The sequence below is a fragment of the Euprymna scolopes genome, chromosome 23, assembly GCF_053919585.1.
Source record: "Euprymna scolopes isolate OS-2025 chromosome 23, ASM5391958v1, whole genome shotgun sequence".
Classification (NCBI taxonomy): domain Eukaryota; kingdom Metazoa; phylum Mollusca; class Cephalopoda; order Sepiida; family Sepiolidae; genus Euprymna; species Euprymna scolopes.
The window spans coordinates 18,725,666-18,752,601 of record NC_136504.1 but is presented as its reverse complement, the minus strand read 5'-3'; the positions used below and the strand labels follow the sequence as shown (position 1 = coordinate 18,752,601).

General features: G+C 39.3%; 1 protein-coding gene across 1 annotated transcript; it reads left to right on the top strand.

The window, feature by feature from the left end:
* Positions 1–17,245: 17,245 nt before the first annotated feature.
* LOC145245787 (coiled-coil-helix-coiled-coil-helix domain-containing protein 7-like) lies at positions 17,246–26,399 on the top strand. Its single transcript, XM_080107430.1, has 3 exons — positions 17,246–17,504; positions 25,192–25,290; positions 26,214–26,399. The coding sequence occupies exons 1-3, from the start codon at positions 17,361–17,363 to the stop codon at positions 26,316–26,318; spliced, it is 348 nt and encodes a 115-aa protein (XP_079963556.1). The 5' UTR covers positions 17,246–17,360; the 3' UTR covers positions 26,319–26,399.
* Positions 26,400–26,936: the final 537 nt, after the last annotated feature.

Below are 26,936 nucleotides of genomic sequence, written 5' to 3'. Positions count from 1 at the left end.
TGATATTACCCTTGGTTACTTCCTGTTCAAGTGAGATTATCCCTGGTTATTTCCTGTTTAGTTAAAATATTATCACTGGTTATTTCCAGTTCAGATGAGATTATTCCTAGTTATTTCCTGTACAGGTGAGATTATCCCTGGTTATCTCATGTTCAGATGAGATTATCCCTTGTTATTTTTGTGTTCAGGTAGTATTATCCCTAGTTACTTCCTGTTCAGGTGAGATTATCCCTGGTTATTCCTGTTCAATTAAGAGTGTCCATGGTCATTTCCTGTTAAGGCAAGATTATACCTGGTTATTTCCTGTTCAGGTGAGGTTATCCGTAGTTATTTCCTGTTCAAATGAGATTATCCCTGGTTATTCCATGTTCAGAAGATAAACCCTGGTTACTTCCTATCTAGATGAGATTATCCCTAGTTATTTCCTGTTTAGGCAAGATTATCCCTGGTTACTTCTTGTTCATGTGAGATTATCCTTGGTTACTTCCTGTCCAGGTAAAATTATCAACATTATTTCCTGTTCATGTGAGATTACCCCTAGTTATTTCCTGTTCAGGTGAGATTATCCCTGGTTACTTCCTGTTCAGGTGACATTATCCCTGGTTATTTCCTGTTCAGGTGAGATTATCCTTGTTTTTTTCCTGTTCAAGTGAGATTATCCCTTGTTATTTTCTGTTCAGGTGATATCATCCCTGGTTATTTCCTGTTTAGGTAGTATTATCCCTGGTTACATCCCGTTCAGGTGAGATTCTCCCTGGTTATTTCCTATGCAGGTGAGATTATCTCTGGTTACTTCCTGTTCAGGTTAGATTATCCCTGGTTATTTCCCATTCAGGGGAAGATAATCCCTGCTTACTTCCTATTCCAGTGAGATTATCCCTGGTTACAACCTGTTTGGGTAATATTATCCATGGATACTTCCTGTTCATGCGAGATTATCCTTGGTTACTTCCTGGTCAGGTAAGATTATTCCAGGTTAATTCCTGTTACGGTGAGATTATCCCTGGTTATTTCCTGTTCAGGTGAGAATCTCCCTGGTTATTCTTGTTCAGGTGAGATTATACCCGGTTACTTCCTGTTCAGGTGAGAGTATACCTAGTTACTTACCATTCAGGTAATATTATCCTAGATTACTTCCATTTCAGATGAGATTATCCCTAGATACTTCCTGCTCAGGTAAGATTAACCCTGGTTAATGTCTGTTCAAGTGAGATTATCCTTGGTTATTTCCTGTTCAGGTGATACTATACCTCGCTATTTTCTGTTTTGTTGGTATTATCCCTGGTCACATCCTGTTCAGGTGAGATTATATCTGGTTACTTCCTGGTTAGGTTATGCCTGATTATTTCCTGTTCAGGTAAGATTATCAATGGTTACTTCCTGTTAAAGTGAAATTATCTCAGGTTATTCCTGTTCCAGTGAGATGTCCTGGTTACTTCCGGTTCAAAGGAGAATATCATGTTATTTCAGACAAGATTATCTCCGGTTACTTCCTGTTCAGGTGACATTATCTCTGGTTATTGCCTGTTCAGGTGAAATTATCCTTGTTTTTTCTTTTCTGTTCAGGTTTGATTATCCCTGGTAATTTCCTGTTCAGAGGGAGATAATCCGTAGTTACTTCCTGTCCAGGTGTGATTTTCCCCAGTTACTACCTTTTGGGGCAATATTATCCCAGTTTATTTCCTGTTCAGGTGATATTATCTCATGGTTATTTCCTGCTCAGTTGAGATAATCCCTGGTTCTTTCCTGTTCTAGTGAGATTATCCCTGGTTACTTCCTGTTAAGGTGAGATTATCCCTGGTTACTTCCTGTTCAGGTAAGATTATCCCTGATTATTTCCTATTCAGGGGGAGATAATCCTTCGTTACTTCTTTTTCAGGGGCGATGATCCCTGGTTACTTCTTGTTCAGGTGACATTATCCCTGGTTATTTCCTGTTCAAGTGAGATTGTTCCTGCTTACTTCCTGTTGAGGTGAGGTTATTCCTGCTTACAACCTGTCCAGGTGAGATTATCCCTGGTTATTTCCTGTTCAGGTATGATTATCCCTGGTTATTTTCTGTTCAGGTGAGATTGTCCCTGGTTATTTCCTGTTCAGGAGAGATTATCCCTGGTTACTACCTGTTTATGTGTGATTATCCCAAGTTATTTCCTGTTCAGATGAGATTATCCCTGGTTACTTCTTGTGAAACTGAGATTATTCCTAGTTACTTCCGGTTCAGACAAGATTATCCCTGGTTACTTCCTATTCTGGTAAGATTATCCCTGGTTACTTCCTATTCAGGTAAGATTATCCCTGGTTACTTCCTATTCAGGTAAGATTATCTCTGGTTATTTTCTGTTCAGGTGAGATTATTCCTGGTTATTTCCTGTTCAGGTGAGATTATCCCTGGTTATTTCCTGTTCAGGTGAGATTATCGCTGGTTACTTCTTGTGAAAGTGAGATTATTCCTAGTTATTTACGGTTCTGAAACAAAAATGTAGTAGGCAAAAAAAAATAAATAAATGTTCTGTCAGCAACAGTACAACTTCAAAATAGTCAATATCGCCCACCTCCAGAAGAGAGGGAATTCCTGTCCGTGATAACCGTGGTAAAAGAAGACACACTCCAATCGCCAGAAACACCCACACACACAGTTTGCAGGACACTGCCGACTCGTCTCTAGCCTCCTGCTTTTATAGTGGCCGGGAATTATCCATTTGCATAATCACATGAGACAGAAACGTGATTTTCCGAGAGTTGCATGGGGTAAATGCTAATAAAAACCCCCGGACGCCATCTTGGAATTCTCTTTTTCCCCCCAACTGGTGACACAACAGACGTACCCGAGGTAAGCTCTTTTTCCCCTCATTTTAGTTATTGCTACTTCTGCTACACTCCCCCCTGATCTCATGATCACAAATGGGGCAGGGGGGCAGTCGTCTCTGTCTGGTACTTCTCCGAAGAACCGGAGGCAGCACTTCCTCCCTGCCATCCTCCTCATCGCCATTATTGCCACCAGTCTGCTCCATAGGCGGTATTTCACAATCAGGGCAGGGGGGCAGTATTCGTTTCTGTCGGGTACTCCTTCGTAGAGGCAAGACGGGTGGTCCTTCCTCCGCTTCTTCAGTATGTACATTATATGGCTCAAAATCCTCTTCGTCATCCTGCATCATACTCTCTGTCTTTTCAGAAGACATCATACTGTCTGAGTCTCCCTCTTCCTCCGATGTAACAACATAATGGCGAGGGTGCAAATCCTTCATGTGACGAGGCACACCGTCCACCAAAATCGACTGAGGGCTGATCACCTTGGTCACCTCACCCTTGCCGAACCTCGTGGTACATCGATTTTGCGGTCTTCTGACCCATACGCGATCTCCAACCTGGTAAAAGCTGTTCTTGGGACCTGAGGACGCAGTTGCGAGATTGGTCTCCTTTACTCGAACTTCGTATTGATAAATCCTGTTGGCAGGCGCAGTGGAGGGAGATGTGTCGTCTCTTGGTGTGATGTTATACCAGTAGACAGCCTCCTGTATGGGACAACACATTCTAGCCGCTATTCGCTTCACTGTACGATGACATCGCTCCGCTATGCCATTCCCGGCTGGAGCGTATGCACAACGGAATCGCAAGTGAACTCCCCATTTACATGCAAATGCTTGGAACATATTGCTGCAGAAAGCTGTGTCATTGTCTAAAAGGAGTTCATGCGGCGCGCCACGCTCGAGGAACACTGCCTCCAACTGATGAATCACGCTTGCCGAGTCCTGCCTTGCCAATTTCCTCCAAATGGAGAAACGCGATGGACCACAGTCTGTTAAAGTTAAAAAATGGAAGGTGCCATAATGCGTGATATCCATTCCAATTCTCTGCCAATTCTCGTTAACTTCCAGCTTTCCCTTTTCCCACCTGACTGGCGCTGGGTCAATGGACTGACATTCCTCGCATTTCTGTATGACCGTTCTGACAGTTGCTTTTGTCGTGGTTGGACATCTTCTCCTGACAAAGTAGGTAGTGCGTCGCACCCCCGGATGTCCACTATCTTTGTGAATAGCCATGATTTGACTCTCATCCAGCTCGTCTGTGTGGACCGCGCCTATCACTGGGTCAAGACCGTTTTTCTTTTTCATTGCCTCAAACCACCGCTGTGGCACTCGTGTCAGTCGGTCAGCAATGTTTCGTGCTGATGGAACCAGCGTCACATCCACTGTCAGCCCGTACTCTTTCACGAGCTCCTTAAGAGTGCTTAATCGCCTCCTAATAAGCATCTCGCTTGCTGCTTTGGTGCGTACTCGTGCCTTTCCAGTTAGCGTGTCCGAGACCCAATGGTATGCGCAAACAGAATCTGTCTTTATGTGTAGCACCTTGCTCTGCCACTGGAGAGCCAAATTGATGCCTTTCAATACGGCATCCAGTTCAGCCAAGTTGATATGTTGAGAGTCATCTTCAGGTCGCAGCCAACATGCATCTTCCAGCACAGTTTCACACATCTCCAAGGCTGCCCCAATTGCTAGGGAGCTAGCATCGACCCATACATTCAGCTCTTTGCCGTCCACACACCAATTTCCCTGTGCCGGATCGTTCTGCTGTGCAGATTTTAAGGTTTCAAACATCATACGATGTAGTACGGCGTCCCTTGCTTCATCATCCTAGCCCTTCGTTACCGAACTTACTCTCCTTCTGAGTATTCCGCAAGCCACACGAAGCCAACCGCACACCGGAAAGTGCCCGACAAGTCGACCACACAGAGAAAAGATTGTTCGTCGCGTAACAATACTGGGAGCCTCCGGAATTGCATTTCCTCGCTTCCACCGCAGTTCATTGCGTTCCATCCTGACTGCCAATCCCAGCACCCGTGCACCGTCCTTCAACTGCTCCGGGTTCTTACACTCCAACCCGAACTGCGCGAGGTGTTCTCTCACACGGGTCGCGGGCACCACGTCTTCATTGACAAAAATGTCATCAATGTAAGCAGATGCTGCGCGGCTTATAACTTCTTCCTGAGATAGTACTTCGCTGACAATTGCTCTCATTATCAAGGGAGCCACATTCAAACCAAACCCCAGACGGGTCAGACAGTATTTTTTCCCATCGATTTCCACAGTCTGGTATGGCCACAGTGTCTCATGGACCCGGACTTGTAGGTATGCTCTTCTGAGGTCCAGTAGAGACACGTTAGCACCTTTTTGTCTCCACTCACGCAGCTTAGCCGCACAAACATCTGCGTTGGCCGTAAATGCGTCTACGTAATGATTTAGCTCCCGGTAGTCCATTACCGGGCGCACTTTGGCTTTGTTCTGCTGTATCACAGCCATCAGGGGAATTAGACCTTTGGGGGGTCCCAATTTATCCTCTGGGTATGGCACGAGCCAACCATTATCTATCCAGGTGTGGAGCTCCTGCGTGTATTCTTCACGAATTTCTGCTGGCACTGGGTACTCTGACACTCGATTATGCAGCCTTTCAGGGGGGTGGTCCACAGACCATTTCCACGATGCGGTCCACGTTCGGTTTTGATGGTCAAAGGTAGCAGTGAAATCTGGTTCATCGATAGAAATGGCTGCGCATTTAATACTTTTCCTGGCGCCCAGCCGCACTGATCCTGTAGGCTTGACAACGACACCTCCTAGAGCTTTTATGGCGTCGATCCCTAGAAGCAAGTCAAATCCCAGTGGCTTGCCATGCACCACCAACACATCGACTCTGGCAGACACACCTTTATCAGTGGATACAGAGACCGTTCCAACACCGCAGCACGCATGGGACATTCCACCAATTGTGTTGACATTTACGTTTGTTTTTCTCCAAGACCGGCACCGGTCTGCATGTAAAATTGTCCTGGAGCATCCTGTATCAATAAGCGCCAAATATCGCGTCCCGTCAACATGGATGCTTATCACCGGGAGCGTCGTGTTCACATCTTGGTTGGGAAGGAGACTGGCGCTTATGCGTCCTCCCCTTGCTCGTTTCCCGAGCAGTTCCGAGCCCAGTGTCCACTCTCACCGCAACGGTAACACCGTGTTCCACGTTTTCGACAGTCCCTTGCAAGGTGGCCTTTAACATTGCATTTGAAACAGGTCACGTTAACAGGATTATTCTGGGCCCTGTTGTTGGGTGAGCGTGTGGCCGCAACCACATCCTGATTTTGTTCGCCAGTCGTCGTCAAAATTCTCGCTCTCGACATTAGCTCCCCCATGGTCAGGGCTTTGATGTTCGGCACCTGTTGAAGAGCAATTGAGATGGTGTCAGGGAATCCAGTGACAAAAATTAATTTTGTGAGTCTCTCTGAGCTTTCTCCTGTGAATCCGGCCAATCCAACCAACTGCCTGATCTTGTTGGCGTACACATCCACACGTTCACCAGCCCATCTAACCATGGTTATTTTTCTATATGCTGCAAACGCGTCATCAGTAAATGCCTCCTTTAATCGAGCCTCAATCTGGTCTATTTTCTTTTGATCGTCCTCCTCCATTTCCATGTAGAGGGCCAGCGCATCGCCTTCCAAGTATAAAGGTAGCAGACTCGCTACGTAATCCACCTGCTGAAGTTGTGCGACAAGTCTCACTTTTTTCAGCCACGCTACAACGTCTCCCTCGCCAGAGAACGGCTTGATAATATCACTGCTTATCCGCACCTTTGCCATATTCGGGCCGAAATAGCTTGAAACAAAAATGTAGTAGGCAAAAAAAAATAAATAAATGTTCTGTCAGCAACAGTACAACTTCAAAATAGTCAATATCGCCCACCTCCAGAAGAGAGGGAATTCCTGTCCGTGATAACCGTGGTAAAAGAAGACACACTCCAATCGCCAGAAACACCCACACACACAGTTTGCAGGACACTGCCGACTCGTCTCTAGCCTCCTGCTTTTATAGTGGCCGGGAATTATCCATTTGCATAATCACATGAGACAGAAACGTGATTTTCCGAGAGTTGCATGGGGTAAATGCTAATAAAAACCCCCGGACGCCATCTTGGAATTCTCTTTTTCCCCCCAACTGGTGACACAACAGACGTACCCGAGGTAAGCTCTTTTTCCCCTCATTTTAGTTATCGCTACTTCTGCTACAGGTTCAGACAAGATTATCCCTGGTTACTTCCTGTTCAGGTGACATTATCTCTGATTATTTCCTGTTCAGGTGAGATTATCCTTGTTTTTTTTCCTTTTCAGATGAGATTATCCCTGGTTATTTCCTGTTCAGGGGGTAATTATCCCTGCTTATTTTATATTCAGGTGAGATAATCCCTGGTTACTTTCTGTTGTCAGGAATATGACCTTCACCTTCACTGAGGTGCACGACTTATATGACCTTCACCTTCACCGAGGTGCGCGACTTGACACAAAAAAACCAACTTCTTAATCAACTGCTAACGCACGCGTCACTGTAACGTCCAATGACAACAACAACAACCTTCTCACTCGACCTGCCTTTTATACCACTCTCTCAATCCCTCCTCTTGCGCATGCGCCCGGAGATTCCTGACAATCTCGAGACTTCTGCTTATAAAAACCTAAGTTTTGTTGTCGTGCATGCCTACATGGGCGTTTGTTTTGTTGGTAAGTACTACACTCCCCCCTGATCTGATGATCACATAGAGTGCACTCCGGGTGTGGCCTCTTAGTTCGCTGGCTTCTGCAAAGGGTGGTATTTACAATCTCGGATTCAGGTTCTGGTTCTGGTTCTGGGTGTGGTTCTAGTTCTGGTTCTGATCCTGCCTGATCAGACGAACTACAACTACCACTCTCTTGCTCGGTGACCTCACTTACCAGCAGCTCATCATCTGATGATTCATCGCTCTCTGTAGTTGTGGGATGTACTTCACTAGCTGGGCGAAGATCGCGCACATGACGTGGGGTTCCATCAACAAGGACCGACTGCTGGCTGACCACTCCAGATATTCGCCCTCGCTTGAAAGGTCAATGCCCTTTATTCTAACATGGTATGTGTGTATGGCATTGGCCGGTGCTGTTGTTAGTGTCTTCCCATCCTTTGGTGTGATGTTATACCAATATGTGGCCTCCGTAATGGTGCATTGCTTTCTGGCAGCAATTCTCTTGATGCTGCGATGGCTCCTCTCAGCAATGCCATTCCCTGATGGCACATGAGCACATCGCAGTCGTAGTCGGACACCCCACTCATTCAACAACTGCCGAACTTGGTGGCTACAAAAAGCAGCATCGTTGTCCGTCAATATCTCTTCCGGCGCAACTCGCTCAGAAAAGATAGATGACAGTTGGCGGACAACATTCGCTGAGTCCTGCCTGGTCATTTGCCGCCACACCGCAAAACAAGTGGGTCCACAGTCGATAAGGGTTAGAAAGGGCTTACCACTGTAATGGGTAATATCCATCGCTACTCATTGCCACACATGCTCAACCTCCAATCACCCCTTCTGCCATTGCTCAGGTGCATGATCGATAGACTGGCATGCCTCACAGTGCTTGTTGATTTGCCTGACATCTGCCGGGTCCACACGCCTCGCAAAATACAGAGTTCTTTTGATACCTGGATGTCCACTCTGCACATGAATTCTTTGAATTTGGCATGAGCTAATCGTGCCAACTGCGCAAGATCGAGCAGCGAACTCCATGCCTGTTTTCACAGCTTCATACCATTTGTGAGGCACACGGGTTAGTTGGTCTGCACGATTACAGTATGATGCCACCAGCGTTACACTCACTGACAGGTCATACTCCGATACCAGACTCTTCAGGGTGTTTAGCCTCCGCCGGATTAACATCTCACTAGCTGCCTTAGTGCGGACTCTCATTCGTCCCGAAAGAGTGTCGGACACCCAGTGGTAGACGCAGACCGAATCCGTGTACAAGTGCAACTTCTTTGACTGCCATTGCAGTGCCAGATTTAAACCCTTCACAACAGCATCCAGTTCCACCAGGTTGATGTGTTGAGCATCATTCACGGGTTGCAGCCAGCATGTGTCTTCAATTACGTTTCCACGTTGCTCCAATAACACTCCCAAGGCCAAAGAACTAGCGTCAACCCACACATTCACAGTGTCCCCATCGACACACCATTCTCCACGGGCAGGGTCCTCCTTGTCAACTCTCTCTAGGGTTTCCGTCGTCATCAGAGTTAGAAAAGCATCATCAGATACATCATCCCAACCTGCAGTTACTAAACTTGCCCGCGTTTGATGATGCCCACAGCTGCTCGAAGCCAGCCACACGCTGGTAAGTGACCAATAAGTTTCCCACACAAGGAAAAATAGTCTGCCGCGTAATAACATCAGGGATGTTTGGAATCTCACTGCCACGCCTCCATCATAAGGTACCGTCTTTCCCGCAGACGTCCAATCCTAATACCCATGCTCCATCCCTCAGACGTTCGGGATCCTTGCACTCCAACCCGAATTGAGCTAACTTTTCTCTGACGTGCGACACATATTGTATATCTTCATTGATGTATACATCGTCAATATAGGCCGATGTTGCGTCCTCAGTGGTCTTTTCCCGGGACAACACTGCATTTACAATGGTCTTCATGATTTGCAGTGCTACATTCAGCCCAAAGCCCAGTCGAGTAAGGCAGTATCTCTGACCCCGGAACCACACTGTCTGGAACGGCCACAATGTCTCATCAACTCACACCTGCAAATAAGCCTTCCGCAAGTCTACTATAGACTCATTGGAGCCCTTCTGGTGCCATTCTCTCAGCTTGCTGGCACACACGTCAGCATCGGCAGTGTACGTCTCAATGTATCTATTGAGTTCATGATAGTCCAGTACCGGACAAACTTTTGATTTGTTATGCTGGACTACCGCCATTAAGGGAATCAGACCCTTGGATGGTCCCAGCTTGTTGGGGTAGGGGATCAGCCTTCCATCCTGGATCCATGCCTCAAGCTCCTTCTCGTATTCATTACGGGCTTTGTCGGGTATCGAGTACTCTGCAATTCTATTCTTGAGTTCGGTTGGCGCCCTTCCTTCTGTCCACTTCCACGATGCAGTCCATGCTTTGTGGTGATGGTCGTAGTCCACCTTAAAATCAGGCCAATCAAGGTGAACTGCAGCACACACTGGGGTTTCCAAAAACTGCACAGTCCCATCTCTTCTGATAACAACTCCCCCAAATGCCTTAATAGCATCATATCCCAACAGTACATCGAATCCCAGTAAATCTCCTCGCATCAGCAGCACATTAATGTCTGCAGCCACACTAGAGTCTGTGTGGACTTTGACAGTTTCGGCTCCACAGCAAGCTTGCATATTGCCACCTATTGTGGTTACTTTGATGTTCTGCTTTGTCCAGTTTCGACACAACTTGGCACTCATGATGATGTGTGAGCACCCGGAGTCGAGAAGAGCTGAACAAGGCACTTGGTCCACGTACACATTTATTGTTGGTTGCGCCTCAATTAAATCTTGTCCGGGGAACAAGGCGGCGCTGACGTCCTGCCCCCTGATGCATTTCCCGCACAATTTTGGGATAAATGTCCATAACTACCACATTGGAAACAGCGCGGGCGCCCCCGCCCCTTGTTAGTACAACTTCTTGCGAAATGGCCTCGCTGGCCGCAGCAGAAACATCTCCCATTGGTCATGGATCTCAAACTGGGACTCTTTTCAGCATTAGTCTTGGCTGCCTGCGCCATCATTACAACCGGTTCCCTCAGGTCCTCCTCATCTCTGATAATGGCTCGAGCACATTCCAACAAATGTTCCATGGGTGTTACAGATACGCTGGTGGAAGCCCTCAACAGTTGCTTAACATGGGTGGGAAGGCTGGCCACAAACGCATACGCCAGTGTCTGCTCTGACACTCCATTGCCAAATAGAACTGCAAGTTTCTTCAGCTCCGCGAAGAAGACGTTCACGGTTTCTCCTGGCATGAGCTTCCCAGAGGCAAATGTTTCGGAGGCCATGTAGGGATCCATGGCAAATGCCTTGTATAAAGCATTTTTTATAGAGGTAACATCAGCCTTCTCCACGGCACTAAGTTGCTGATACACACTCAGGGCGTCTCCACCCAATCTCAGGGGAATCACGGTATGCACCCCCTTTACTTCACAGAGGTTGTAGGTCAGCTCAACCCTTTTGACCCAGTCGACAACAGAAATGGATCCGTCGAATTCGGGTATCAGTTTTAAATCAAACTTTGCCCCAGCCATAGTTGTCCAGGAAAAGAGACAAAATGAAATAGCCGAAATAGCTTATGACCTTCACCTTCACCGAGGTGCATGACTTATATGATCTTCACCTTCACCGAGGTGCGCGACTTGACACAAAAAAAACAACTTCTTAATCAACTACTAACGCACGCGGCACTGTAACGTCCAATGACAACAACAACAACCTTCTCACTCGACCTGCCTTTTATACCACTCTCTCAATCCCTCCTCTTGCGCATGCGCCCGGAGATTCCTGACAACCTCAAGACTTCCACTTATAAAAACCCAAGTTTTGTTGTCGCGCATGCCTACACAAGGCACAAACACGTGGACGTTTGTTTTGTTGGTAAGTACTGCAAGGAATAAATAATTCTTATTCTTATATATGCCTTTCCCCTCACCTGCAGCCACAGGATAAATTGTCATGTTTGCATGCACCAGAAAACTTGTATGACTTTCCATGCATTTGTGGCGGTAAGTTTCTTGGTGCTTTTGCTTTGCGATATGAAAGTTTTCTTAACAGAAGGAGACTTACCAAGTGTGTACATTTTCCTATTGTACCATCAACTTCCATTTCTTATTTCATATGCTCGCTGGGCAATCCAACATTGATGTGCTATTCGACCTCCATTGCTTCTTTAGGGGGTTGTTCCCGTGGGGGCTCAGGGTTTGTGGACAGATTCAAAGTTCCTGCTGTGGCATGATGTGGGCCATCAACAACTGGGTATATTTTATGGAGAAACCGACGGTTGCACAGTGTTACTCAATTGCTCCGATCTACTTGCACTTGGTTCTGTCGGTTTTCATTTGTCTCTGCAATCCTCCCCATCTTTGTCCATCTAAGTGGGTGATTACCATCCTGTTCGCAGCACCATGTAAAGTGGGAAAATGTGTCTTTGCAGCTCGTGACCGAGTTCCACATAAAAAGCCAACAGCTGCTTCCATGTCTCTGCTATATATAGCCATCATATAGCCTGGTTATTTCTTGTTCAGGGGAGATCACCCCTAGTTACTTCCCATTGTCAGAAACAGATCATTCTTATCCCTATACACTTACAAAACTATTTAATCATTGCCTAAAAGAGAAATACTTTCTATCTCATGGGAAAATATTGTCAATCTTCCTAAACATTCTGGAGACTGTTATTTTGCCTCTTAGAACACTTTTGTGTAGTTTATACGTAAATTGCTTGAATCTGAGATAAACCAAGATATTTTTAATCACTTCAGCAAAAGCAACTATTTAGTGACCAGCGATAAGGATTTTATTCTGCAGAATCAACTGCTGATGGGCTGATTGCAATATCACACAGGATCAGTGAATCTATAGACGGTGGGAAAGGGGGGGGCTTTGTTTTTAGGACAATAGCTCTCGACTTCTAAGTTTCCCTGGAAGTGAGATGTTGAGTTGAGTGCTGCTGTCATATGTACAGCCTTTCACCTAGCTCTTGGCCACAATGGATAGCAAATCAATACAACCATTTCAAAGATTTGGAACAGCATAATATGGTCTTCACTGGAAACACAACTAAATATCATCACGGTTTGAGGGAACTTGTCTTCATGATACGTGTGAATTGTAGTCCAACCTCCTTATTTTGGTTTGATACTTTCCCTCTTTCTTCCTCAGTTTGGTGATAAATGGCTTAATGCAGGTCTATTTTTATAATTTTGAAAAAGATATACAAAAAGCTGAAAGGTTATAAAACCTGCATCAACTTTTTGACTGGCAAATCTCTTACCTGCCATATCTAGAAAGGTGCGTGTCTTATACTAACAGTAAGTTTCCACACTTTTATATATATTTTCATACTAATGCATATGTAGAGAGAAGGGGCATCAACCGGCCTCTGAATTCATGAAGGTGACGGGAGCACAGGTCGAAACTCCTTTCCCTAACAAGAAAAGCGAAAAGAGGCATCATTAAATAGCAGCAACTCGGGAACAAATTCTGGAACTTAAAATGATAAATTTTATTTAACCAGAAATAGTTTATTTTTTTGTGTATGAGAGATATGCAAGTTACAGTCATTCTTGAATGTTTGTGCACAAAATTAAAAAGATTAAGGTCCATTAATAATGCGGAGAAATGTGTATTTTTATAAGACAAAAGTTCAGAATGATGATCCAAATGAAAGAAGGATACTTGGGTAATTGTAAAGGTATTTGCTAAAAGTCTTTCGTGGCTGAAGAAATCTTCCACGACTGAGGAAATTGTTATTGACAACATATTTTATGAAGGAACACCATGAATGAAAGTATACTAGGAAGGAAAGAGTTTTGCAAGGAAAAATATTCGTCTTTATTGTTTGCATACACTTCATTAGTAAAGGATTGAGTAATTTATCCGCTGCAGTTTGAATTTGGTATTCTTGGCTGTGCAGTTTTTACATCCTTCGGACACAGTTAGATGAGTGATAATTACAAGTAGCGGCAATGATGACTTTTTAGCACATTGACCCTTTTATATTGCCTATCTAGAACGTTCCAACCCATACACTATCTACATGCGTAAAAGAGACGTGTTACAGCTACATCTCTATGAGCTGATAGAATTGTATGGAAAAACGGTGATAAAATCAAATTGTTTCTGAAATGAATAAATTCCAACTGAATCGATTCTTTTGATTATGTGACAACCGACTTGATTTAACTAGTCACTGCATATAAAAGATTTTTAATGTTCACCAACTCCTCACTGCATATTCTACATGTGGGTGTTCACCAATTCATTTAGGGATTTTGTTTTAGTGAATGCCAAATGATTGATAATCAGTATGATTGAGGTGTTTTTGGTGATTGATGTGTTATTAGCTAAGTTAATTAAGATAGATCTGTTATAGCAGCAGTAATTACAAATGACCACAACAGCAGCAGCAGCAGCAGCAGCAGATAATGACTCAATGGTTAACGATGAAGGCTGAAAACCTAGGTGTGCCAAATTCAAACCCAGTTCATTCCACAGAAACACTTTCACTTAGGAACGTTCCCATAAGATCCCTCCCATAAATACCCGATATCCTTCTAGAAAGAATTCTTAATAGAAAGATATTGGAGAAACGAATGTCAACAAAAAAATCATCATCACAAATGATTCTCAACAAACAAAGAAGCAAACAAACAGTAGTAGCAGTGACAACTTACAATTTACAATTTTAAATCTGTGTTTAATTTCTAAGCTGGGTGTTAATTGGTGCAAGCATGTAACTTCCTTTCTGGTTTACCCAATCAGAGGTCATCTTTCATGTGTATTAAGTACACAATCGAAGTTGATAAAAGGGAGTGCCAGCATTTTTCACAGCCAGGAGACAAGACTGAGTTGACATATTCACACTGTTTCTTTTTTAACCCTCAAATTTCTTTCTTAGAACACAACCAAAATCTTCCCAAGCTTTTGGGATCTTGGAGTTACACTTTGACAAGAAGACCTTAAAATCTAACATGGCGACTGCTGACACCATGGAATTAACACACACACACACACACACACACACACACACACACACACACACAGAGAGAGAGAGAGAGAGAGAGAGAGAGTCTAATTTCCAGTCTGTGTACGGATAAACATTATATGTGAACTTTTTTCTTTCTTTATATGCAAAGGACATACATTTTATCCTCCACATATTTTTTATTGCTATTTCATCTTTAACAAGGCACAGTGCCACTTGAATGTAGAGGGCTATTATTTGCGACATAATTTGCAGAGATATTATGTACAAAGTTGAGCAGCAAGATGTCTGCTTACATGACACTTGAATTTCTGCATATCAGTACAATCAGGGAAGCAGGAACCCAGAAGGAAATTCCAAAGTCTAGCAGTTCGAGAGAAGTAACTATTAGGGTAAAAAGGCTTTCCAATATCTAAGGATCTCTACTTGCCGAGTTTGCTGGGGGGATTTATGTCGAGGGGATACAAAGGCTTGAAGTTTGTCAGAGTACTTTCCATTAAAATACTTGTAAAATAGGTACAGGTATGCAACATCTCGTCGATGGAACATCGGTTGAAATTTGGTTGACAGACCAGGGCCTTAAAGGGTGAATCCTTCTCTCTTCCCTACTAATGGGATATTTATTTATCAACACATGGGCTTTCTAACCTTTTGTTTTCGTCTGTACTAATTAACTTATTCCTTTACTAAAATTTCTTTCTTTCAGTTTTCTTTTTATTCACATCAAAACAAAGACGTTCCACTAAAGTTGTTTTAAATGTTAGAATGAGACTTTGCCTTCCAATTCTACAGAGATGACTACCATTTCTCCACTTAACCTTTTCGACCTTTTTGACAGATTTTGTATTTTTACACAATGGGCGTCCCAAAAGTAATGGCTCCTATTTTTTTATTCTGCCCAAATGAATCACAGAGAATAGCAAATTGCATTGTTATGATGAATGAACTTATGCATTCCTGACCTGAAAGTTTCATCTCTCTGTTACAGATATTAACAGTGTGAGACTCTAAGAAAGCAACACCTGTCATGCATGTGCACCAGAAGCGGAGATGTGTCAATAAAATTCCTGGAAAAACTGCACTGAGAATGGTGGTAACTGAGTAAAAAAAAAAAAAAAATAGGAGACTATATTTTTGGAATGACCCTTGTATGACAAAACACGCTCTGGACGCCCTTGCACAGTCATCATTCATCGCTGGTAAAATGGATTGAGAATGGTGGTGTATTTGTAGAAAAATAAATTCTGGAGCAAAAAGTTTGCTCGTTTTAATGGTACCACTTCCATCTTTGTATCTATTCAAGTTTTTTTTATTTAGTTAAAAAATTTAGGAGGCCTTACTTTTGGAATGACCCATGTACAAATAAATATTGCTTGGAAATAGTGAATTTGCTTTGAAAAATCACTGATTGTTATTTTTTATTTATTAATGGGTCACCAATTACCATAGCCAAAAGCCACTCAAGAATAAGTGTTAATGAGATGCAATGATTATGAGTTGAAAGATGAAAAATATTATGAGAGGATTGATTGTGATTGATGCAGTGGTGGAGACAATTCTTGACAAAAATATTACGCATAGTTTTTGTCAAAAACATTGTAAATATAATGCCGTTATGACAATCCAGTGTTAACTGTTCTACATTTGCCTTGACGGATTGTTAATTTTGCTGCACTTTCAAGTAACAATTTCCGGGGTTAAATTCGACACACTGCTGCCAAAAACTCGCTACTCCAAATATCAACGTTCTGCTGGCAAAATTCGTTACTCCAAATATCGAGTTCTGTTGTCAAAACTCAACTCCAAAACTTGACACTCTTCTGTCAAAAATCAACTCCAAAAAAGAAAACACTGCTGACAAAAATTACTACTACAACATTCAAATCCAAAATCAACTCAGTCTCTGAAAAATCAGGCTTTTTATATCCAACCAGAAGCATCTTATTTGCATATTATTTATTTATTTATTTTTATTTTTTATTTTTTATTTTTTCATTCTTTTTGTTTGCACGGAACTCTACAAGCTGAACAAAAACAGGTTTGTACCAATTTTTTTCAGTGTTTAATCACAGAAGAGTAACTTATTTTGTCTTTGACAGAATTTCAGACCACATATAATTAGGTATTTTAAAATAGTGCCGAGCAGCATTTTATTAGGATTGCCCTAAAGATTATATTAACTATTTAAAAAGAAAAAAAAATGTTTATATTGTCAAGTTTCATATTTACTTGCCTTCCCACAAGAGCAAAGTTAGATTCAAGGTTGGTTTTTAATATGAGGAAATTCCAGTTCCCCAAAAAGGGGCACTCTGGATTGGAACAAAAATGAAATTACCTTAGTCTAGAAGGAGATTTCTTTCATTGGGCGAAGATAGAATAGACTAAATGTAGCATCAGAACAGATATTACACTTTGTTCTTAATGTTATGTAAATAAATAAAAGTTTCTGGGTAATTTTTTTTGGGACAAAATTTGATGAAAACAAGAAATAAAACTAGGAAGACCTTCAGAGCACTGGTAACACCATTTTTTCGAATGACTGGAAAGAAGATTCCCACCCGTCCGTCTGGTCTTGTGTTAGTTTTTATCGGGTTGGTCTACGTTCATAAATTGTAATATATTTCATATCATCAAATGGGAACACATTTCTGAATCCAAGGGAGGTAAGTTATGAAATTTCTTTGAAGAAAAACTTATCGTCACCGTCAATTCTTCTGACCTCTAAAGGCAACTCGTCGTATACGAGGATTTCGCGGCTGTTTATTTACTGCAAGAAAAAGGGTCCCCTCCAAGAATGACTTCTTCGGGCTCCGCCGAAGAAGAAACAGCAAAAGTAGAACTATCGGAACTTATGAAAGCAAAGAATGAACGCAGAAGGAAAAAGCAACCTCCCGTTTATACGAGAACACACAACGACGAGATCAACCCATGCGTCCGCGTAAGAAATTCTTCATTTCTTTTTCTTTATTAATCAGCTGTATTGACCCGGCGTTACCCAACAATCCTTTTACTTTCATTTTTGTATCGTCCTTTTTTTTTTTGGTGCTTATGGAGAGAAGGTACCGTGCTATTTTTTTAAATAGTATTTTCAAGTTAAATTCAAGTTTTACAATTTGTTTTGTTTATTGAATTGTTAGGTGAAAGTACAATATAGTTGCATAACAGTGTATGCCATAACACCCTCCTCTCCTCATGTTAAGAATAGGTTTCTAAATAATGTTATTATTTCAGCACGGTACCTTCTCGGCATAAGAACCTTTTTTAACCACATTATTATTGTGCTTCTTGTTTAAGGTTACTAGAGCGACGAGATATGCAATTTTCCGTAAAAATTACTTTTATGTATAAAAAATAACGGTTAATTTTTACGACGTGCAGCGAAACACCGTGACAGCGTTAGGGTTAGGGTTTAGGGTTAGGGTTAGGGTTAATTCGCTGTCACGGTGTTTGTATAAATTTACCCGTATCATAAATACCCCAACCTCCCCATGTTAAGAACGACTTTCGGAATAAACCCCCACCCACCTCCAACCTCGAAAGCCGTTTTTAACATGAGGTGGTTGTGGGTGCTTATACTACGCTGGGGAAGGCCGTAAAAATTTACCAAAATAACAGCAAAGAAGGAAGCTGGAAGATTTCAATAAATAATCAATTAATAATAAACAAGTAAATAATGTATATGTTACGTAACAAGAGGAAAAAATGGGTGCTAAATGAACTAGAGTGATCCGCCGCGTTATTTTTTTTAAATCGTATTTCCAAGTTTAATTAAAGTTTTATATGTTCTTTTTTTTATTATTCAATTGTAAGGTTAAAGTACAAAATAGGTACAAAACACCCTCCCCCTCCCCATGTTAAGAATGGCTTTTTAAATAATGACATTATTTCAGCACTTATCGATCACTCATGAGTACCAATTCATATTCGAAACTGATCCCCACTCTAAATTCGAAAATAATTCCCTGTTTTGTTCTCAAAGTTTTTTTGTTGTTTTTTTTTAAGGTATTCACATATCTATAAAGGTAATTTTGTAGATTCTCATTCAAAATGGCGGATATCTGTGACGTCAATTAATCGTCTGCTATTTTTGAAAAGTTTGTATAGCGCTTCTTCTACACTATTGGGACGAAATTTCGGAAATGGTAAAACTGAATTTCACATGAAAACAATGGTATCTACGTATTCCTCATATTTCTAAGATGATTATATCCAAAAATTACAAGAATCAATAAGGTAGAAAATTATTTATTAAAGAAAATAAAAAATGGAATTTGATGAAAACGATTGTAAGACACAGGAGAGTTCAAAAGGGGGGTAATTTTCCGTCTTGATTTAAACAAGATGACAGCAATTTTTCACCTGCTAACACGATTAAAGTTGTTTTGTTTAATAATTCAGTAATATTCAAGTAATTTCGACTGCATGATTTGGAAACTACCGTTGTAACTTATTAGAATTGACAAAAAAAAAAAAAAAAATCAGTTGAAACCATTGTTTTTTATCTGAAAACTTCATTTATCGACTACAAAATTCGTCCCAATTCTGTAGAAGCACCGTTTGTACTATAGCTTGCAGAAAACAACTTACGGTGCGTGTTAAAATCGATTTTTTTAAATATGTCGTTTTAAGCCAAAACAACAGTACTTACTTAATCGCCATGTCGAAAATAGTAATATATCCAAAAATTACGAACAATCATTGAGTAGAATAGGAACAGGCAATAATGACGGAAAAAAGATAGAGGGACATAGTTTTGAAAATCATAATTTTTTTTTTTTTTTGTAGGTTTCCGACTACTTTTTGATTGTATTTGAAAGATTAAAGCCTAAAGTTAATTTCCAAAAGGAAGAAAATATTTGTACACGTGAAATGAAAAAAAAGTTATAGTGAAAAATGCTTTCACGGCAACATTAGGAAGCTGAAAAATTCAGTTAAATTTCGAAGTTAAATAAATTCATTGTAAAACTCCTTTGAAAGATAAATACAGTGTAACCTGAAGACCCCGAATATAAGGAAAAAAAACTCCGGATATAAAAGAGATTTTCTTTGGTCCCAAATTAGAGCCTGTGTTAATGTATAGGGTAACTCGGGTATAAGAGTAAACCGGATATAAGAGAATTGTAGGAACCGGATAAGAAGTCTCTTATATCCCGGTTACACTGTATCAGTTTTCTGGCTTTATTTCAAAGATAATTAGGAAAGTCCTAAGGTATTGAATTAAAAATTAAAAAAAAACAAACATCTTGTTTGTACAAAACAAAAAAAAAAAATAGCTTAATTATCCTCCAAAAGCAAGAGATTCTGGCTTCACTCAAGCAAAAACAAAGTCGTCTAAAAATGCGTTCTACGGAAGCCCAAAATGTCAGAAAGTCAAAAAGCTGTCCGAAAATGACATCCGGTAGTTGGACAGAGGTAGGGAAGGAGTGCTGGTTTTCTTTTTTTTTCCAGCCGTGCATCTGTACATTCCTATCGTGAACGTTTGTATAATTTTTACCATTTATTAATTGAATTATTTTTCTATGTTCCTGCTTTTAAATTTAAAAAAAAAAAAAATTATTTTTCAAGATTATATAAAAATTGTTATGCCAAAAGTTTCACATTCATTCAAGCAGGAAAATATTTGAATCTTATCTATAAAAATTATGCGAAACATGTCATCTAAAAAAAAGTAGAAATATTTTTTGAAATTATCATTTTTTTTTTTTTTTTCTGTGAAAATATTGAATAAGCAATGCTTAATTCAAGGGTAATATTGGTAGTTCGAGAAATTAATTTTTCTTTGAGTTATATCAAATCCATTAATACAGACTTTAGGGACTTTTTTTTTAAAATTAATTTTTCTTTTTTATTGTTACAATTTATGATGCTTCATTTTCATAAAAAAAAGCAAAAATAAATTCATTTTTTTTTTTTTTTTACTGCTGAAAAACATAACTTTAGTAAAGGTGTTTTTTGTTTCAACAAAATAATACATTTCCATTAAGATTCAAATAAAAATAATCGGTCATTCTATTCCATGATCATCATTTGATAAATACTGAAAATTTCATCAAAATTGGTTAATATTAAAGATAAACTTTTGACATCCTGAGTGACGTCCCTTTGTTTGGAACTGTCTTCCTTTTGCACTCTTGTTCATAGAGTTTCGAAAGAAATACTTTCCTTCTTATCAGAATGTAGGAATTAACAAAATGCAGAATCGGATTTTGCTTGCAAAATATATAGATATATTCAAACATTTTTAGTCCAACAGGTTATGGAACCAGCATATTTCAACTAATGCTTGACAGTGATGGAAAAAATTGAGATTTTTTAAATTTATGGGACATCTACACAGACTAAAACTAAAAGCCAAAATGAAGAAGTCGACCCACAGAGAAATGAGGACATATTTGCAAAACCAAACCAATCTAAGTTTTGTATGACAGAAGCTTAACATTAATCATATGGGATGCGAAATATGATGGGAGAAAAGCATTTTAAGACAGCATTATTTGTCACAACGCAAGCCAAAAATTATTGCTTTATACACAAAACTTTCAACCCTTCAAAAACAAGAGGATGAAGATGTTGCCGGTTACATTATTTGTGCTGAGAAGGATATCGCCGCTCTACAAAATATGGAGAGACAATTCCAGATCCATTATCAATAGATATGCTAGTGAAAGGACTACCATCTTCTTTCAACACCTTAATGGCTATAGTCACCCAAAGACAAACCCCACAGACTCTGCTGGAATTCAAGGCATTGCTACATGCATATGAGAAAACCCCGAAACCCAAAATGGAAGACTTCATTATGAAAACTTCATACAAAAAAGGCTCCCCCACGTGTTTTCGGTGCAAGAAAAATGGTCACTTTGCAAAAAACTGTGGTGTAAATTCTGCAAAGTAAAAATGCACAATACCAAATTCTGCAGAAAAATACCGACTAAAGAAAACAGTTATTCATACTACAAGATAGGAATAAATCTTTACATTATTTCTACTAATTTAAAATTTTTAGTCGATTGTGGGACTACTACCCATATTATAAACGGCGAAAAAAAAAATTTGTTAAGTTTGAGCATGACTTTAATTCAAAGGAACATTATATTGAGCTTGCTGACAGATCAAAAAAAAAATAAATAATCTAGTGCTAAAGAAAGGGACCGCAAAAATAATGTTGCACGATACAAATAATAAGAGACATAATATTTATTTAAAAAATGTTTTATTTGTACTGACATTTATGAAAAATATACTATCTGTGCAGGTCACTGTAAATAAAGGCTATAGCGTTAAATTCTCACAAAGCCATGCTATGCTAACTACCAAAGATGGTATTAAATTTAAAGTAAAGAAAAGAGGGAAACTGTTATCTAAACATGTAACAAATGTTGTTAGCATGAACACATGACATAAAATTTTTGGCCATTGTAATATTTCTGATATTTTGAAAATGCTGACCATTGTTGAGGGAATGACCATTACTGAAAAAGACAGTACCATACCACCGTGTTAAACTTGTACTCTTAGGAAAATGCAAAATGTACAATCAAGAAACCTGATGAGAAGGTTAGATTTCCTTTAAAACTAGTACATTATGATTTGGTTGAAGGAATAGATGGATTCAAGTGTGTCATAACATTCACTTACAACTATTCAGGCTATGTGATGACATATTTCTTCAAAAAGAAACACAATGGATGCTACAAAACAATTTTTGGCAAATGGTACTCCTTACGTAAGTATTAAAAGATTAAGAAGTGATCATGGTTCTGAATTTACATCAACAGAATTCAAATCACTTGTCCAAAATAAAATCTAACACAAAACATTAGCGCCATATTTCCCCACACCAAAATGGAACTGCTAAACGGGGATGGAGAATACTATTCGAAATGTCTAGCTGCATGCTAAATGAGTCTCATTTAACACTTTTCTCTGTGCTACTTATATCTGAAATAGATGTTACAATCACTGAATGAAATCAACACCTTATGAGGCATTAAAAGCAAAAAAAAAAACAAAAAAAAAAAAAACAAATGTTGAAAATATGAACATTTTTGACACAACATGTTATGCCTCTGTGCAGAATAAAGCAAAATTAGATCCCCGGTCGAAAAAAGGGATTTTCATCGGATATGACAAATACGGTTCAGCCTATTTCATATATGAAAAGAAATCTGTAAAAAAAAAAAAATGCGGTTAGTAATTTTCACAAATAATTTGACAATGCAAGGGAGGCCACTCAGGATATCCCAGATCATAATAAATATATAGCTCCAGCTTTAATCCCATCAGTAAACCCAAATCAATTTACTGAGCACAAAATCGATGAGGATAGAACAAATGAATTTCTGTCTGATTCCTACGAAAAAGATATAGATAATAGCAACAGCCAAATTAGGGACCAGATAACCGCTGCAAGTAACAGCATAAATGACAGTTGGAAAAACAGAAATCAAAGGTACTCACTGAAGCAAAAATAACTACCCACTTATTTAAAAGATTGTCATAGGAAATGACCTGAGTAATGAAGAAGGTATAAATTCCTGTGAAACAAAAATTATCCCAGGAACATATTATGAAGCCATAAATTCCTCGGATGCAGACTAATGGGAATCGGCAATGGAGAAGAAGGTGGATTCCTTAAAGGAAAACAATGCTTTTACTCTGATAATTCTCCCTGAAAACAAAAATATGGTTGGTGGTAAATGGGTGTATAACATTAAGAAAGATAATAAAAATAATTGTGAATACAAAGCTAGATATGTTGCCAAGGATACAGTCAGATAAAAGATGTAGAGGCACCCACCACAAAAATAACCACTATTCGAATCCCAATGCAACTTTCTATGCAATATGGATTGATAATCCACCAAATAGATGTCAAATCAGCATACCTAAATGCCAAAATAGATCGTGATATTTATATCCAACAACTCAAAGGATACACTGCCTCAGGCAAGGAAAAACTCGTTTGGAAATTAAATAAGTCACTCTATGGGCTAAAACAGAGTGGTAAAAATTGGAACAACTTACTAAGCAAAGAATTTTTGTTAGAAAATTTCAACCAAAACATTATTGACCCACGCATGTTTATGAAAGTTAATGATAATAAAATAATTATTACTAGCGGGACATGTGGAAATTCCACAGAGGACATTCATATGAGAACTGCATTCTCGTGAGAATGCAGTTAGGAGATTCGAAGTTACTATGCGTCGTGATTACCACCTAACGAAGGCCAGAGGAATAGTTGGTCGAAACGTCGTGAAACAACAACTAATAAAGATGAGAATAATAGTCCACAATAAATAAATTAATATAAATAATACTTATCTCAATAATCAATTCCAATTAAAAATAATATATATACCATTCGGTATGGACCCAACCATGGAAGATTAGATAATAAATAAACATGGATTTATAAGACCAAAAAATCCAACCTTGATCGCCCTTCGGGGCCCGTGGCGCAGTTGATAGATGTTGAATCTCTACGGTTCCAGATGAGCATTGTCTGAAGATAGCAGTTTCAATCCTACCCAAAGCCGGCCAGAGGCTTACTTGGTAAAAAACATGGTGAGACAACAACAACTACAGATGGCAGTGATTGCTGAGAATGCAGTTAGGAGATTCGAAGTTCCTATCCGTCGCGGTTACCACCTGACGAAGGCCAGAGGAATAGTTGGCCGAAACGTTGTGAAACAACTAATAAAGATGAGAATAATAGTCCACAATAAATAAATTAATAAGAAAAGGTTTGTTGTAAGTTTTTCATCTGAAAAAATATAAACTGTTTGTCTGAAAAAAAAAATGCTGTTTATAAAGATAGTAATTTTATTATTTAAAAGTTTTGAAAATAATATAAAGCAAAATAATTATTCGTTGAAAGATTACACAGCTCTGATCATTCACTGGTCTCTGACTTAAGATCCTAATGTTCATGCCTAGACAGCAGTATTGGCAAAGTCTGGGCAAAGTCAAGGGTCAATCTCTTCATGATGTGGATTTGGTGGACGAGCAGAACAGAGTCATTGAAGCTCACTATGGTTTGCCTTATATTAAGTACTTCTTTCCAATAAAATTTAATTCATTATTCACTAATCACTAGTTTCTCCCTCTTGAACAGGATACAAAAAAGTGTCTCTTCTATAATAGCTCCCTCACTCTCTACCGAGCTTTAACTTCAGTCCCATCACTGCAATGTTGCATATCTGTGCTTGTTTTACAAGTATTTTAATGGAATTTGCTGCATTTGTATCCTGACAGCAACTCAACAAGCAACAAAATCTCATCCCTGCAGAAATCTTCAAATGCTGGAAAATTTTTACTCTAATAACCTTTTTCCTCAAGATGCTTGTCTTTGAAATCCCTTTCCTGTTCTCTAATTCCCTGACTGTTCCAAAATACACAAATTTAAATGTAATGGGAACAAACATCTCACTGCACAATTCTTAGGGAATCCTTTATAAACCTGGCCCATTATTCACGGTAGTCTCTTATATTTCAGTGGCAATATGTCTTGTTTGGAGGAATTGAAAATAATTTTTTAAAAATTTGCATTTCACCAATAAAATGAAAAACACAAAATATCTACTGTTTTTCTAATGAAGATTTTTTTTAATTTTCTCCAGGAATCTATGATGTCTTTCCAATGTCTAGAAGACAATGGATATGTACGTGACAAGTGTGAGCGCTTTTTCAAAAACTATAAAAACTGCAAGGAATTCTGGGTAAGTTCACACATCAAAATAATTTGAAAATAACTTGCCAACATTTGCATCTGACTTCTACTGAACCAGCAATGTCTAACGTTTAATATTCAATCCGCCATTTTGTTCAGATGTTCCGTATTTTATCTGATAATAATTAGTGACTTGTCTGGAAAGCCGGCACCAGACTCCAACTCTAAGTGTGGAAGGTGTTTAGGACAAACATGCCACTTGACTGCCGACACTTCAACATGAAGTTGAACAACAATCCTTTCAATGTGGTGGACTTCTTTTGTTATTTGATGCTATGTTGAGTGTTGAAGATTGTCATCAGTTTAGCTCTACCATTAGTGTAAAATCGTCATAGAGTACATTCCGTGAACTGTTGCTTGTACTGACATTGCAATCTATTCTTCTCATTACCAAGGTTCTTCCCTCTGGAGTATGTGATCTGCTTTTATTAGATCTGTTGTCTATTCGCCGGAATGTAACAATTGCTTTTGTTGCCTACAGATTATTTCATGGATCTTACCCCACCACAATGCTTAAATACCGTCTTGTACTGCGGCTGAACAGACTAAACCAGCAACAATATACATTCATTAGACCCACTGCATAATCACACCCATGTTTGCTCAGAGATGTACTGACAATCTTCTTTTGCATTGTGTTCTACAATCCTGAACATGCTGCCTCAGAATTTTGTGAATGGACATGCATCATTGTCACATTTTTGGAATTCTGTATTGTCTATCGTGATGTTCTTAACACATTCCCTAATTAGCTTAGTAGCTTTTGTCTATTGTTAATGGTCTTATGATCATGGCTTAATAAAGAAAAAAAAAATGATTCTGTATGAAGGCGAGTTCTTAGATGCCCATATTTAACATAATGACAGAACAATGATCTATTTCTATTTTTACCTTTTTTTTTTTTTTTTTCAGTCTTATATTGTTAAAGAAAGAAGGCGAGCAGGAATCAAACCATATTTACCTCCCTTTGAAGAACGTGAAGAACTTCGTCGAACTCGGATCAATGCTATGTCATAATTGTTAGCATGTGTGAGTGGTTGCTTATTAAATAAAGATTTGTATACAGAAAAATAGTAAAAAGAAAAGACATTTTAAAAATATTATTGTTTCCTTTTTGCATATATATATATATATATATATATATATATATATATATATTACAATAGAAAAATGTGAGCATGAATAGTAATATGGTTAAGCTTAAACATGGAAAAGAAAAGGACAAGATATTCTAGTAAAAAATATAATAAATTTATAACTTAAAATATTGCAGCATTAAGAATTGATTAAATAATGTTAAATTGAATTGTAAAAAAAATTCTTAATGCTGCAATATTTTAAGTTTTCTTTCTGTTAACAATGTCGAAAACTGCTGATATGTCAAAGAGCGAGCAAAAGATTTTGTAGTTTCTTGAATTGATATCTTTCTCTGGCAGCAGTTTAATAGATGGTGCTTTTTATTCAATTGTGAATATTCTACCTTAATATACGTTTTTTTTAAATGTTTTTCTAGTTTTTAGTCTATCCCATACCTTCCAGTGATATATATGGAATACAAGGTTAATGTAGTTTGATTGAAGCATTGTTCAGTGTGTATATAAATGTAATTTAAAGAATGCAGAAGTGTAATGGATA